The 16475-nt window shown below is 37.5% G+C and overlaps 1 protein-coding gene and 2 pseudogenes across 2 annotated transcripts; all 3 read right to left on the reverse strand.

Moving 5' to 3' along the window:
* Nucleotides 1-5907: 5907 nt before the first annotated feature.
* LOC133707834 (tubulin alpha chain-like) lies at nucleotides 5908-6485 on the reverse strand (annotated as a pseudogene).
* Nucleotides 6486-6785: 300 nt separating this feature from the next.
* On the reverse strand, nucleotides 6786-12656 carry LOC133711182 (putative ABC transporter C family member 15; annotated as a pseudogene).
* Nucleotides 12657-13409: 753 nt separating this feature from the next.
* Nucleotides 13410-15735, reverse strand: LOC133709878 (protein Iojap-related, mitochondrial). 2 transcript variants are annotated; one of them, XM_062135816.1, is made up of 4 exons: nucleotides 15392-15732; nucleotides 15127-15214; nucleotides 14618-14715; nucleotides 13410-13748 (listed from the first exon to the last, which is right to left on the reverse strand). In XM_062135816.1, exons 1-4 carry the CDS (start codon nucleotides 15671-15673, stop codon nucleotides 13674-13676), a joined length of 543 nt encoding a protein of 180 aa, XP_061991800.1. In that variant the 5' UTR covers nucleotides 15674-15732; the 3' UTR covers nucleotides 13410-13673. The 2 variants fall into 2 exon arrangements, with proteins under 2 accessions (XP_061991800.1, XP_061991801.1); XM_062135817.1 differs by lacking the exon at nucleotides 13410-13748 and adding an exon at nucleotides 13784-14313 and having other exon boundaries at nucleotides 15392-15735.
* Between the last annotated feature and the right edge of the window lie 740 nt (nucleotides 15736-16475).

A 16475-nucleotide genomic window follows, 5' to 3' on the forward strand; every position in this document is an offset into this window, starting at 1 on the left:
ATATAGTGATCGATCTTCACAAAGGTAGTAATTATCGATCAAAGTAACAGACTCATACCCCCACATTACCAGTATATTGTATGCTCTTTATTGAATTAGATCATACTCAAGAGCTCATCTTAAAGATACAAAATTTTAACTCAAAGAGAACTTACAGGTGGTCATGAAGCATTCTTATGAGTTAATGCATAGCACTCATATAAGCAATCAATGTCTAGAAATACTATAGAAATATGAATCAAAGCTCATTAGTTAACTTTGCACATACGTCCATGCATGATGCAAGAAGTAGAAAACATAAATATTCTTTGTTAGTATAAGAGCAACTCCAACAGCTTCCCTATAATTTATGTATTATAGGGAAGCAAAAGTCAAAGCTTTAGCCTCTTTTTCTTCTCCAACTCCAACAGATTCTCTATTTTACAACAATCTCTAAAATCTCCATATTCTTCCTTAAAATTTTAGAGTTTGCTGTAAATATAGGGAATTTGATTTTCTATTTCCTCACTTTTCCTAAAATAGGGATAGTTATAGGGAATCTGTTGGAGCAAAAGAGGCTTATTTTTCCCTAAAGTAGAGAAAAATCAAAATATGGGGAATCTGTTGGAGTTGCTCTAAAGCTCAATACTTTCATCTCTAACAATAAAAATGAAAATCAAACATGGAACTCTCTTGCTTCATCTTGATATTTATCAAGAGAGACTTTATTTCCTCTTGCCTTCACCACACTTCTTTATTGTCCTCCAAAGATATCACTCAATTCTGAAGGGACAAAACTCTATGCTCTAGTTACTGACTTACTGCAGATCGATGTATTCTTTGGGCCAACCATCTCCGATTCATCTTCTTTTGCAAATGATACAAGAGATGATTTTCCCCCTTTTAAGCATGAGGATTGTCCTTCAGGCTTAAGTAACTCATTGTGCATCCGATCCATTATGAAGCTAAGAAAACTCTTGAGCATCTTCTTGTCTTGGCCAGTCTCAACAACACTTGTATCTTTATTCTTTGAACTTGAATCTCAACAAAGTAGCAATTAGATCTGGCAATCAAAGATTCATTGGGAATGCATTTTTAAATCATAAATATAATTTCCTTCCACTCACACCTTTGTCATGTTAACAAACGTATTGGAATGCTCTTTAATTATGAGGAAATTATAGTGTGTGTTAAGTTCAAACCTGTAACTGTTTTGCCAAATTCCCGTTCATTCTTCCTTGGAACATTGGTGAACAAGCATGTTCTAGTTGTTAAAGTCCTTCATCGATCGCCGACTCTCATTGATGGTGTGATTATAACCACCCCATATCTGGAACTATAGGACATCGTTGATGGCAAATTCATTTCGGCGGTTGCTGCCTCTGATTTTGTCTCACTGAATACTCTTTCACTTTCTTTGATCATATAAGGTTATTAGATCATATACCATACACAGTAGTAAATGCACATACAGTAATAATAATATATGCTCAAGTTGAAAAATATCAAATCTGCGCAAAGAAGCAACATTGCATCCTCTAGGATTCATCAATACCATCATACGAATCATGCCTATTCATAAAGGCAGTTAAACCCAGGTTGTGTGTATTATGCGTGCTGTGAGTATCATGATCTGTTTGGTAAAGAACATGGGAAAGAGCATTTATTTTGAATTTAAAGGCAACGATAGTGTCTTCAATATTGAAACTTCCTTTCAATTATGTAGACAAAGTAAAGACACCTCCCAACATTCTCTTTTCTTTAAAGTAGTTAATCTAACAGTTACCATACATAACTGCTGCAAAGATCATATACCTTATTCACCTATGAAAGATGCAACAGAACAACAAGGAATTTTCATTCAAGCCAAGATTAATGTTCTCTAAAAAAAAAAAAACAGCCAAGTTTAATGTCCTGATCGATAAAGATTACAAACAATAACAACTCTTTATAACCTTCTACTCGACCTTTTTTTCGAGGCTGACCACAACAATTTAATAACAAAGGCTTGACACTAAGATTTTTTATTTTATTTTTTTATTTTTTTATTTTTTTTATTGAACAAAACCTTTTGTAATGATCGAAGGATGCATGTATGAAGCCACAAAACAGATTCATGCATGTAAAGAAGCGTACGGTTCACATACAATATATATGACAACATTGATTTTTGCATGTAAACATCAAACAAATTCATGCAGTGAGCAAGCAAGGCCTACATCGATTAATAACCATGCATATATAATCAAAAACTTAATGCACCACGATATTGTGCTTAGATTCTGAAATCTTAAAATTTCCAATACTTTGTATAATTAAAGCGATCGAAGAGATAGAACCTTTTCATACAAATAGTAGGTATCTTCGGCCATGTCCGTTCTCTCGAGCAAGTCAAGAAATGGTTCACCAATACGTACCTGCTTGTTGGCTGAAGAGAGGCACGATGAAGTTACCCACTATTACACAGGCAAAACTGTGATGAAGCAAGTCTTCGAAAGAACACCATACTGGCAAACAAAACAGTAACCTGAACTCATAAAATCACACAACTTCCGTAACACAGTAGAGAATTCTATGGCTTTAGATTGTTGGAAATATGGTATCAAATATTCATATGTAATCAATTTAATCAAGCAACAAAATCAATTAAATCAATTGAGCACATCATATAGACACAAATAAGATAAAGAAGAAGAGATATGAAGAGTCAAGCCTGTGAGTACAAGAGAGGCACGACATTCGCTGTCCTAAAGCCATAGACGTCTCCCTATGTGCAGGTCATAACGGTCATCTACAACTCCAAGATACAACCCTTGAAGTCTCACAGGATGTCTAATCCGCTTCGCATGACTAACGGTAGACGGGGTGCCAAGTGTTTATCGATTGCCCAAGGAATAGGAAATAGGAATGGAAAGGAGAAAGATGAAGAGTAAGTGAATGAGAGTAGTACAAAAGGTAAAATGTTTCAATAAACATCACCATTTACGATAGATAAGAAGAGAAATCATCGATGTACCTTAAGGCCAAATCCATCTCCTCTCCGATATATGCACTTAGAATGGTTACTTCAAACATCCATTTAAAAGGTTTAGCATTTTATTTCATAGTTAAGGTTCATAGATACTTCCAATTCATCTCCTGCATCATAACTAATAAAGCTATCTGTAAATCACAAAAGGGGGAAAGGACGATATCTGTTGATACAGTTAGCCATATTTCAGTAACAAATGAAACCAAATGTATTCATACTACAAACCTGATCATCAAAAGGTAACACGCACCCATTGTCCTCTATATATAAAAATTGAAATCTAAAAACCAAATGAAAACAAAGATAATAATGATTTCACGGAAAAAACTACACAGAGAGGGAGGGAGGGAGGGAGGGGGGAGACTGGAGAGAGAGAGAGATAGACTCAATGTCTTCAATGGAAGCTCTTATGATATTTCCTGAAAAATCAAAAATAGAATTTCATGATTCACCCTTTAGGCAATTCGGTAAATTCATGATCTCAGTATCATACCATTTCTATTGCTTCAATCTACAAAACCAATAAAAGTTTCATTGTTTGCCAAACATTAGAAGTACGTAGTAACAGATTAAACCCCACGATAGAAATAGATAAAGAAAAACACTCTAATGTGATACATGCATATGCGCATAGCATGAAGGAAAAAAAAAATCATCAAGTTATGTACATGCCCATTGGTAAATGCCATGAATGACAATAGACTATGGTGTTTGTAAAACGTCATGAAAATATTTTTCATGACGTTTGGTAAATGTCATGAATGTCACTTGGAAGTACTGTTGCTTGGCCGATTAAGTACATTCTTTGTGACAATTGACATAGTATAGGCAACTAGCTCTTTTTTGGATAAGGTATAAGCAGCTAGCTAGCTATATATATATATATATATATATATATATATATATATATATATATATATATATATATATATATATATATATACCTATAAGTATCTTGTATTTTGAATTCAATAAGTATCTTATATAATATTTGTTTTTAATTAAATATGAAATAAACTGAATAATTTTTTTTTTCAAAATTTTATTTATTTTATGACACTTTGTCAATGTCATTGAACATATGAGCATAACATTCACTAAATGTCATGAAAACATAGAATGACATTCACAAAACGTCATGAAAACATATCAATGGCAACTAAAAAACGTCATGGAAATTATTCCATGGCGACTCCTAACCGCCATTAAAGCTATTTTTATGGCACTCTATAAACGTCATCTTTGACACTATAGATGACAATTGAAAACCGTCATGGAAATAGTTTTTATGGCTATTCATAAACGTCATGGAAATAGTTTTGATGGCATTTATGAAACGTCATAGAAATACTTTTCATGGCGTTTATCCAACGTCATGAAAAAATTTTCTATGACGTTTTCTAAATGTCATGGAAATACTTTCTATGACGTTTTCTGATTATCATCAATTCATGCCACATAAGACGGCACCAATAGAGACGACGTTCTGCATGACGGTTGAAAAACGTCATTAAAAGTTTTTGTGTAGTAGTGGTGGTTCATGACTTTGACTGTGAACACATGTTTGAAGCTACACTAGGAAGTATGAACATACATTTGAATAGTCAGTTGCACTACAGATAAACCCTATAAGCATCTGACCTGAACTCAGACTCGGCCATAACCATCTGACCTGAACTCAAACTCATTGGGCAGCCCGAATATGTATACGAAATGAAATGAGTATATACCATCATACCTCTATGATAGTTCATCAGAGGTTTCTGTTACATCTAAGGTATTATTACGTCTGGTTTAAACAACTTTTGTAATATGTAAAGTTATAACATTTTCAATTTATGTTTTTTAGCCTATGATTGTGCCTGTTTTACATACAAAATTTGATAAAACAGAAAAGGGCAAACCTGCAACATCAGTATCCTTTGTAAACTCGAAATAAGTTTAGAGGTAGGAAACTTTGTCTCTTATTATTATTATAAAATATTAGCGACAACAATTGTAAGCAACAACAAATCCAGTGACAAGGCGTGGGTACCATTACTAGTACAAACCGATAGGAGGCAATGATCTGCAAAAACATGGCAGTAAGTTGCTCTAGACCATAAATGACATAGTTGGTGGAACAACAACTTCACATTAGGAAAATTCAGGAGCAAAACCTAGCTTGTGGAACGAAAGCTAATTGACCACAGATCAACATTATGAAATGTCTATAAAAAAAAGTACAGGGGAATAATTTTATATTTCTATGCTCTCACAATAAGGTTTAAACATGATTACATCATGTACACAAAAAGTAATTATCAAAAAAAAAAAATACACAAAAAGTAAACATTTAGCACCTACACTAATTAGTAATTACTCCTACGATTACAATTAGTCACCTACAATTACAAGGGAAAATGTCCATTTACCCAAATTTGAGTCATACTAACTCTATTTACCCAAACATTTTATGACATTGCCCACTTACCCAATATTTTATATATATTTTACCCTAATACCCAATTAAGTTTTTTTTTATTACTTTTTATTTATTTTTGGGACAATTTTGCCCTCTCCTTATTTGTCACTTAGAGAGAGGATTCATCGGAGACCTCGCCGGACTCCCGTGACCGGTGGCCGGCAGCGGACTCCGGTGACTGGTGACCGGTGGCCGGCAGCGGACTCCGGTGACTGGTGACCGGAATCCGGCAACCGGTGACCAAAATTCGGCTAAGGGAACGGTGACAGGATCCGACGTCCAATTTTATTGCCCCCTAATAAACATTTTGTTGGATTATTACCTAATAAGGATATTCAAAGCATGCAAGTATTAATTACGCAAATTATAACCAGTCATCTAGTTCAAAAACACAAGAGTATTAATTAAGCACAAAAAAATTTGACTATAAATACATCTTCAATTAATCATCAGTAATTGAATTCATGTTAAAACCTATGATAACTCATTATCGAGCAACACAGACACATCAGTGTGCTCAAGCAGAGAATGAGTGGAGAGCACACTGTTATAGGGCTCCACAACAGACGTAGAAACCTGAGGAGAAGGATACACAATGAATCCGAGCTTGGACTTTTTCCCATAGTCCACAGAAAGCCTCTCCAGCAAAAGCGACCCGAGACCCGACCCGGTACCGCCAACGACGGCATTGAAGACAAGGAATCCCTGGAGCCCGGTGCAGTTATCAGCGAGGTTCCAGATCCGATCCAGGCAGAGATCGACGATCTCTTTGCCGATGGTGTAGTGACCACGGGCGAAGTTGTTAGCGGCGTCCTCCTTGCTGGAGATGAGCTACTCGGGGTGGAAGAGCTGGTGGTAGGTTCCGGTGCAGACCTCGTCGATGACGGTGGGCTCGAGGTGGACGAAGATGGCGTGTGGGACGTGCTTGCCAGTGCCGGTCTCGGAGAAGAAGGTGTTGAAGGCGTCATCGCAGCGGCCGACGGTCTTGTCGCTCGGCATCTGGCCGTCCGGCTGGAGAGAGAGAGAGAGAGAGAGAGAGAGAGAGAGAGAGAGAGAGAGAGAGAGAGAGAGAGAGAGAGAGAGAGAGAGAGAGAGAGAGAGAGAGAGTCTGAGAGGAGTCGAGGGAGAGAGTCTGAGAGGAGTGTAGTTTGTTAATTAAAATGAGAGCAAAACTGTCATAAACATTTAAATTAGGTAAATGGGATTAAAAACTTCTTAGTGGAGTAAGTAGACAATTTTTAGGCTCAAATTCTGTAAATGATCAACATCCCTAATTACAAATCAATCAATCTACAGTTACAAGTCAATCAATCAATCAACCATTAATCCTAATTGAAACAGCTCACGCAACAATGTCAAGCTCTTTGAATCCTCAAGATGAGCAGTTTTCTTTCTTATGGAAGATCTCCTCAAGAATTCCGCAACTAACTTCGAAAATGCAGACGAGTTTTCCTTAATCAGCCGAGCAGGAGATTCATACTCCACAATCCTGCCTGTATGAACCGAAATGTGAACGACAACTGATGATAGCCGTATCAAGTTCTAGATGACATATATTCCTACTGCAGTATGTATACTATATGTCAAAAAGTTTAGACCAATCAAAAGTAGAAAATTCTTTTCTTGAAGCAAAAGTTTTGTTTATTTTAAGCGATAAATTCTTACCTCCATCAAGAACTAGAACCATGTCACTGTCCATATATAACAGTAGGAATCCGGTGAGCCACGGTGATAACTGTGCATTCGCTTGTCTCTTTCCTTATTGTCTCTTGAATTGCATTATCTGCAGATGCAGTAGCCTCATCTAGCACGAGGAATTCTATTGTTTAGAAGCACTCTGGCTAGACAGACAAGCTGCCTCTGTCCGACGCTCCAGTTTTCTCCATCTTCAGAAACTGCATTGGAATTCGCAATCCAGATTTTAGTTCTAAATCAACTACACTATATACAATGACAATGGAATTGCTATGATTAGGTAGATACCAGGTGCATCCAGGAGCATTTGGTCTTGCCTCACTAAGTTCCCAAGTCGACATTTCTTCACAACCTAAATTGTGTAAACATATACATATCAAAGTCATATGAGAAAAATTAATTGACCAGCATATCATATTTTTTAGTAGTAAATATAGGATTATGATGTTAACCTCCAGTATTTCTGGATCAGAATGTTGCTGCAGAGGATCCAGATTATTCCTCAAGCTTCCTTGAAATAAAGTTGGGTCCTGTGGGATAATGCCTAAACTTGACCTTAAATCCTGCAGGCCTATTTTAGAAATGTCTTGTTCAGCAATGAGAATTTTCCCTCCTGAGAGCTCAACAACTCTAAACAAGGCTTGGATCATAGTGGACTTTCCACTTCCTGTTCTTCTCACCACTCCAATTTTCATCCTTTTAGAGAATGTGCAAGTGATCCCTTTCAGTACCATTGGACCCTCAGGCTGATATTGAACTTGCACGTTTTGAAATTCAATTTGTCCTTCAGATGGCCATTCAGAGTTTGGCCTAGAAGCTTCGATCACAAGTGGTGCCTCACTTTGTAATCCAGTGAATTGAAGAATTCTCTCAACAGATATCATTTTGTTTTCAACATTGCACAGATTCCAAATCACCCAAGCCTGCAGGACACTAAGGTTTAGACCATATGATGCAGCCACTCCTGCTAAATCTGATATCAAGGAAACCATTACGTACAAATAGTTTGTCAGAATCTGAATTTTAAGTGCTCTAGCTAGAGAGACTTCCAATTAAAAGAAATTCACAATAGGGATCCGAGTGGCTTACAAGGGTCAATGACAGACTTGGGCAGGTTTACCAAGACAATAAGCACTACAAGGAAGGCAACATTGAAGAGAAAATTTATTCTCACGGATAGCCATTCCATTGTTGCATTGTTATGAAAGGCTACTCGAGAAAAGTCATCAATTTCATTCATTGCTTTTGTCAAGAAGCGATTTTGTTGATTGAAACAACGAATCGTTGTAGCTCCCACAATTGATTCTGAAAAATGATGCAGTATTGGAGCCTTTTGAGTTGCAACCATTCTGGCCAGTTCTCTAGCAGTGGTAATATAGTACTTCTGGAGAAATTGGAAACAAAAATTAACTATAACATGCATGTACCAAGTTTCATATATTATCAAGATCATGCTAAGAAATGAAAAATAAAACATAAAATAAGTGAAGTTTTTTGGCTTATTACCATGCACCAAAAGGAAATTGCAATGACGACCAGGAAAAGTATGACGACTTACCAGGCCACGAGACACATAAGGATGATAGTGCATAGTAGTTGAATGAGTGCAAATACCAGCCCCGCTAACCTGAATGTAATATCTGTGTCGACTGTGCTTTGATCTGTGGAAGACTGAAACAATTTCTTGTAACGTGAGCAATAAGCAATACATGCTAAGAAAATAAGCAATACATGCTAAGAAAATAATTTCATGCTAGAACCTCATTAATAAAGAACTTGCAAGCCGCAGAGATAATATGTATACTAACCCTAGTGAGGATTCGACTAGAAGGTGTAGAGTCGAAAAATGCCATAGGCGCTCGGAAAACTGAAGTAATCATCCCAACAAAGAGATTCTGGGAAGTTTCAATAGTAATAACTGAAAGGAAGACCGCCCTTCCCAAGATGAAGACAGAGCTTCCACCAGATAAAAGAGCGAAAATCCACAACATGTTTCCTCTGGTGACAGTGTTTTCCTTCCCTGCTGCCCAAGCAATCCAGTAGTTGCTTGCCATCTGGAGCACTTGGAAGAGGACGTGACAGAGAAGGATCACTGGAAGCAGTAGACCTCCAAAAGCACAAGTCACAAATGTAGAATATACACTCCATTTTACCCGACCATTGTGTGTTTCTTCTTCTTCCCCTCGGATATCTTTGACAGTAATCTGGTCATTGGTTGAAGCTTTTTCCGTTTCTTCAATATCCAATACTCTTTCAGTAATTCCATTATCCACGAGGCCAGTAGTTGTGGTGTTGCTTAAAGAATCAGGTCGACTGCTGTGAACTTGGTGTAGAGATTTTCTATGTGCAGTCATTTGTCTGACAAGTTCGCCATTAGGATCTTTAATCAACTTCTCATAAGTGCCGGCTTGAGCAATTTGACCATCTTTAACTACCTGAATATCATCAAAATTAATTGGTAATGTACGAGAGCTAAGAGATTGAGAGCTAGACTTACAATAAATTAAACTAGTTAAGAAGTCCAATAATCAACTTACCAAAACATAGTCTGCTGCTTCCAAAAACTCTAGTTGGTGAGTAGCATAGATTACGGTTTTTTCAGACAATTCTTGCAAGATACATTTCTGCAAACACGTTAATTCCAAACTCTGATAAACTAGTTCATTTATAATTATGTAGGGGTCAAGCAAAGCAAACAAGTAAGTACGTAGGGATGCATTCTGTGCTTTTAGCACATTTATGCATATAATGCAGTTAAATCATATTCCTGAGTAAACTATTATTTTGCTTACCGTGAACAAATGTGTTCCAGTATGTGCATCTACAGCACTGAAAGGGTCGTCCAAGACATATATATCAGCATCATTGTAGACAGCTCTTGCGAGTTGAATCCTTTGTTTTTGGCCTCCACTTAGATTTAATCCTCTTTCCCCCACGACTGTCAAATCTCCGTTAGGCCACATCTTGAAATCCTGGTCCATGGCACAACATTCCACAATGTTCTTATAGAAACCCTCGTTCACCTCCTTACCAAACAAGATGTTGTCCCTTATGGTTCCAGTTTGGATCCATGGACTTTGTGGGACGTAAGATTTTGTTCCATAACACTTGGTTGCTTGCCCAGAAATTTTTGGAATCTCACCTAGTATACTGCATAGTAGGCTAGACTTGCCCGAGCCAACAGAACCGCAAACTCCCACCTTGCATCCCTTTCTCATAGTTATTTTTTCTCTAACTGTGATTGTAGGTCTCTCTACATGTTCATTGCTTGCCTTCCAAGAAAACTCTCCAGACTCCATTTCAACCCTAATTTCTGAAGTAGATGATGTAGTGCAAGAATAATCACAAGGAATCAGCTCCACTTGTTTATCTAATTAATCTGATGAATTCTTGAATTCGCTTAACCGAAACCTTTGTTTGGATAATCGTTGAGATAAACTCTGGAAGGTTGTAAATTGGCTCGGTAAGGATTCTGAAAGTGGCTAAAGCTGACAGGACTGTATATGGTTCTAATGGTGTTTTCATCATGATACAAACACCAAAAGTAACCACTGAAACTATGGTTGGTGAAGTCCAGAAGAGAAATACCACTGCCGCCTTAGTGTACAAAAATCTCCTTAACCAACTTTTCTCAGTTTCTCTGAGTTGAAGTAGCTTCTCTAAGAAACTAGGATCCCATGAATTGAATTTTATGACTCTCATGCTCTTTAGAGTCTCTGAGGTTCTCTTGATTCTTGAATCCTTTGCTTCCATGATTTTTGATTGGAGAATTTGTTGCCTTCGAGCCAATGGTGTGTTGCATACCACTACTGCTACTGTGGCCAGAAAGGCAGCCAGAGAAGGGGCAGCACCGAGATTTCTGTACAACATAACCAATGCCAGCAACACTTGAAGGGGAAGCACCCAAGCTCCATGAATAGAAGAGAAGAATTATCCAACCACTTCTACGTCCATGTTGATTAAGTTTATGATTTCACCATTGCTTGGACCAGAGTACTTAATCGAGATGCACTTCTTGTAGATTAAGGTGGTCAAAGCTGCTCTGACTTGTAGACCAATTTGCCGAGCACCAAAAGACATTTGTCTTTGAGTAATTGAGTCCAAAGTCATTGCAAAAAAGAATACGAAGGCAAGCTTCTCTCCATACATGTTTGAGCTGTCATCCTTTCCAACTATGTACTTCATAAAGTTTCTGATTATGAAGGGACCAGTATAGGATGCAACAACATTGACACCTAAAAAATAAAGTGAAACATTAATTAACTTTTGTAGTTATACTAATCATATATATAGTCCAAATGCAATCTACATAATTAACCAGCATAAAACTACTAGCTAGAAGACAAGCTCTTTCAATTACTAAGCCATTAAACATGATTGTAAAGGGGGATTTCATGCCAAAAATAAAGTGCAATGTTATTCGAACTCTCAAAAAGTCATCATATACATTCATTCAAGATAATACTACCGTTTAGAGATAATTAAACATTAAACTTAAGAGTACTAATTAAATGAAAAAGGAAAACTACAAGGAGTACTTATACGTTATACCAAAGATCGAATGAAAGCTAAATGAGTTGTGTTACCTGCAAAAACTGCATTTATGGCTAGTGATTTCCATACAGCCCTCAGTATGGCTTTTAATAATGAAGAGTGGTGTTCGAGTGATTCTTGGAGCAAAGAAGAAGCACTCTCGGCTCTTGCTGAAGGAGGAATAGATGGTATATGAGACACTTCCAGTTTTTGGATGTGAAGTCCCATTTTAAAAATTGGATTCATCCACTGGAATGTTATTTTGCTCCAGACTCCAGCAGTAGTGTAATTATCAGTTTGAATTTCATACTCCTCCTCGAGTAATGGTTCATTGAGATCACTGTCTTTCTGGACATAACTCAAAACATTGCAACAAAGCAACGTCGACAGGGGAATGGAAGCGAATTCAACTATGTTTGCCTTTAGAACAAAATCTGGAAACTTTGTGGATTTGAAGTAGTGGCTGATCAAGTGAAGGCACACAGAAAGTGAGCAAAAAATGAAGGAAAAGGTCCACCAAAAAATAAGGACCCAAGGCCACCTTTTGTGCTCAATAAAACCTCTGTTCTTGGAGTAGATTGTCACTATTGTTGCCAAAACCCAAGTCATCCCAGAAAAGATTTATTTCAAACTTACGTTTCCACCACCGCAATAGTCATAAATTCCAAAAATAACATAGAAGACTGAGATTAAGGCATTTGCAATAAGGGTTATCAAAGCAAACCCTTTACATCCTCTGCTTGCTCTGTCTGTCGAATATGTCTCATTTTCAGTACCATCTCTTCTTCTTCTTCTTCTCAGTGTATCTAGGAAAACCCACGTCAATAACACTATGAAAAACACAACATTGACAATTTCCAGAGAGATCTCCATGAAAGTTGAGTCTAAATTCCAAAGCTTTTCCCAGTCAGATTAGTTCTGAACCAATCTAGATGTTTAGAACTGAACTCAAGCAATGACACCTGCATATATAACACGCACTTTTGGTAAGTAGGCAAAACTGGTTCAGATAAACACATAAAGATTGGAAGAAAACCCAACCATTAGAACATAGCAGTAAAAACAAAATCTTTGGGATCAGAGAAGTAGATTCAGAACAAAAACAGATTGTGGCAAGCTGGGTTTTAAAGAAGCAAACCTGTTGAAAGAGGCACGTGGCTCAGTGATGAAGAAGTACCAAAGCTCGATGCTTTACACCACGTGGGTCTTTGAAACCACTGAAACAGTGCTTTGGATTCTTGTAAAGGAACTAGCAAAGCTTAGTACTCTGGTACGTGTTAAAATCTTCAATATATCTTTAAGGAAGATCAACAAACCTGAAGAGGCAACTGATCTCAAACACTGATCTTTTGCACTTCTCACGACTGTATCTCTCAATGGGATGAGTTTCTGAGTATCTGATGATAGTGTGAGTGCAGGGACATGTTTATGTATAGTTCAACTAGGATTTAGCTTCCTAATTTGTATATATATATATATATATATTATTTAGGCAGAAGTTGACAACTAAGTTATTTTAGATCTCCTACGTTAATCGTTTAGGAGTCATCGTTTAGATACACAATGAATAGTCAATATGGAAATCAAGTTTAATCCCATTACTTATTCTGCAAGTTAATGACAAGTTGCCGAGTGCCTTATTGAATTTATGACACATTTACTTACTTGGAATGAGAGAGAATGATTATGGGGTAAAAATATTCCTGCTTTTACTAACCAAAAAAGGAATCGGAATGACATCATAATTCCATGTTAATTGTCATTAGTACAACTACCCTCTCAATTTTCAGCAAATAAAGAGATCATAGGTATCAAAAATTGTCATTAATACAACCTCAAGATGACTGGCTATGCCGTAAATGACAACTTGAAATAAAATCTCAACTAGACGACAATCCTCAGTATACATTCAGAACAAGCATGAGGCTTCAACATCACATAACAAAGGTCGAAAGTAACCCATTTCCCTGATTAAACACATTTCTGTGCTGGTTTCCTCTTGGAGTTGTTCTTAGGACGAACCTTCACAAAAGCCTTTTCCAAATCCTAATACAAATGAACAAGAAGAAAGTTAAGAGCTTTACAACAACTTTGTGTCTACATTAAAATCACAGAAAACAAATATAAGGGGGAGAGTGGAGGGGAAGGGCTCCCAAGTGAAAAAATGGACCATGCATATAATGTCTCGTCTAAATGTCTTTAAAATTCAAAACCAATCAGCCTTTACAAAATGAGGTTAAATAAACAAATTGGATCAAATCACTTTAATACACTAGCAAGTCTATCCCCTCTAAACTCCCCAGATTGCAAAACCTGATGAAGAACACAAGTAAGTTTGACCAGCAATATCAGAACTTCACCTCCAGCTTTCCAATGCCAGGGGAACCCAATAGAACTATTTCTCTTTTAAATTTGTAAGCTATAAATCTGTTTATGCCATCTGATAGTTAAGGACAAGTAATTAGAATACCCAGGACTTCTGAAAACTTCATAACCCAAAGGAACATGAAAATCAGTCTCAGACCTATTACACAGATATCAAACTATTTTGCCAATCCAAACTTGCTCTCTCATAAATTCAAGTTGCTGTGCTTGTTTGTGTTTATATGCCCTGAGACAAAACAGGACTGTTTAAATACTAAGATATTAGGAAGATCGAGTGTGCTTATTACTGCATGCCATTGGCATGTGGAACTGAATATGTGCATGCTTTCTGAGGACTTACCATCAAATAACAAATTGATGACAGTAACATGCGTAGCTACTTCATAACATAACTTTTTTGAGGGAACACTATATCCAATGCAAACTACTTCATGAAATGGTTTCCAGTAATGAAATGGATTGGGATGGTATAAAGTATGAGTATATGATGCACATATTGCAAAAAACAAATTTGAAAACTTCAACCATACCTGAATTGGTTCTTTCTCAGATGGCTTTGTTGTCCAAAGAGTCTCCAAATTGTAGTAAGCTCTAGCATTCTCATCAAGGGCATGAACTATCACTTTCCCTGAAAAAGTGAAGATGACTGTTACAAAACCAAAAAAACCACAAAAAGAAAATACATCGTCCCACATCAGCGCGGGGGACTCAATCACTGCACACACATTGTGAACACTGTATTATATGAAAGATTTCAAAGTAGTTTCAGAAATTTACAATAGAAAATACAGAAATAGAATTCGTTATTCTGATATCTAGTTAGAATGCACTACTGTATCCTATTAATGCCATCTCAAAGTCACAACATCGATGGCCAGAAAAGATTGCTGCCATGTGAATATATGAACTTCTTAGTTCTCCAACTACTCTGATGTGGGTCTATGCAATTGTACCAAACAAAGTTGTGCATAATTTAAAACCAACATTGCTCTTAGAGCACCAACAAGGATGATGATAGACCAAAGAGCAGAGCACAAACCAGAGTCAATGACAATCCACTTTCCTCCCTCTTGCCCTTCAACAGTGGGAAGCACCAAGCGCTGAGCTCCTTTCTGCTTTTGCTTAGACTGCTCGTCGTATAAACAAATGGAATCACAATCAGATAGTGATCAAGTTCATCACGATGCTGAGCCTCGTTAAACACCAAGCAGCATTCATATAGGAAATTACACGACTCAAAATTTTTCTACTCTATTCAATCGGAAATAGGTAAAATTAGTAAGTCGGAAGGCCGAATTACCTGCCTTGTAAATTAGGGCTTGGGCGATGTTCTTGACGTGCCAGGTGGACCTTCCGGTGGCGAGGACCATGAAATCGGCCCACTCGCAGTGCTTGTTCGCCGGTATGACCTTGACGTCGTCGGCCTTGACGTCGCTGAGAACCGTCTCGACCTCCTGGAGATCAAGCAGGCCTTCCTTGGCGGCGGCGGAGGAGGAGGAGAAGGCTTGGTGCAGAGATGGAAACCCTAGCCTCCATTGTTGAAGAAGCAGTGAGGACGACGATCGGGAGCGTAGAGCGGCCAACATGTTGTCGTTGTTACTCTTTAGTCGCTACTGGGTTCGGGTTTGTGAAATGGGTGGGTGCAAGTGCAACGACGTCGTTCCGGACGTGCTGGTCCTTTCGTTAAAACGCACCGTATGAATGGCGGTAATGCGCGCGTGTGTGGTGAAGTGAATAGTCAACGATTAACCAGGTACATGAACTTCACGTGTGCGCTTGAAAAGTAAAGTGTGAATTTGAGGTGGACAAACTCTTTAATTTTTTTTTCGTAAATGATTATGTTAGGATTTTGTTTCGTTTTAAACAAGAAAAAAGTAATAAAGATTCCGTAACAAGTGAAGCAAGCATAATCAGCAAAGTACGAGTTTTAACAATGTGTAATGTGACTACTAAGATTTATGATTTGGAGAGATGGGGATAGAGGAAGAGGAAGAGAAAGAGGGTCACATAATATGTCTATTTGTAGTTCCAAACATCAATTTAGAGCAAAAGCTACTGCTACTTGATAACAAGTTAACAACCACTAAAAATTTTACGGTTAGGTGGTTTGTCATCAACTTATCTCTTTGGATGGTGACAGAAGAGGTGTGATAGTGGAGCAACAAAAGGTGGAGGTGGAATTGGTTGAGGAGGTGTCGCTGTTTTAAGTCAAAGCAAAATACAAAGAGTTTCGAAAAGAAAAAAAATCAAAATGTGTATTCCAAAATTTGTCTAATGCAAACACATTCAATAAAACTACAATACCCGACGTGACGATGGGGATAAAAGTTCTGAATGTTTTGTTCTTGATGTGAAGGTATAAGTTGCATCGTACAAGACACCCTAGCA

The sequence above is a fragment of the Rosa rugosa genome, chromosome 5, assembly GCF_958449725.1.
Source record: "Rosa rugosa chromosome 5, drRosRugo1.1, whole genome shotgun sequence".
Lineage (NCBI taxonomy): Eukaryota > Viridiplantae > Streptophyta > Magnoliopsida > Rosales > Rosaceae > Rosa > Rosa rugosa.

Excerpts from the sequence above, each read along its gene's own strand:
- LOC133709878 (XM_062135816.1), bottom strand. The coding sequence starts at position 15,673 with ATGTTGGCCGCTCTACGCTCCCGATCGTCGTCCTCACTGCTTCTTCAA. Across the intron at positions 15,215-15,391 it reads CCCAAGCCCTAATTTACAAG|TCTAAGCAAAAGCAGAAAGG; the intron begins GCAGGTAATTCG and ends TACGACGAGCAG. Across the intron at positions 14,716-15,126 it reads GTGGATTGTCATTGACTCTG|GGAAAGTGATAGTTCATGCC; the intron begins GTTTGTGCTCTG and ends TCACTTTTTCAG.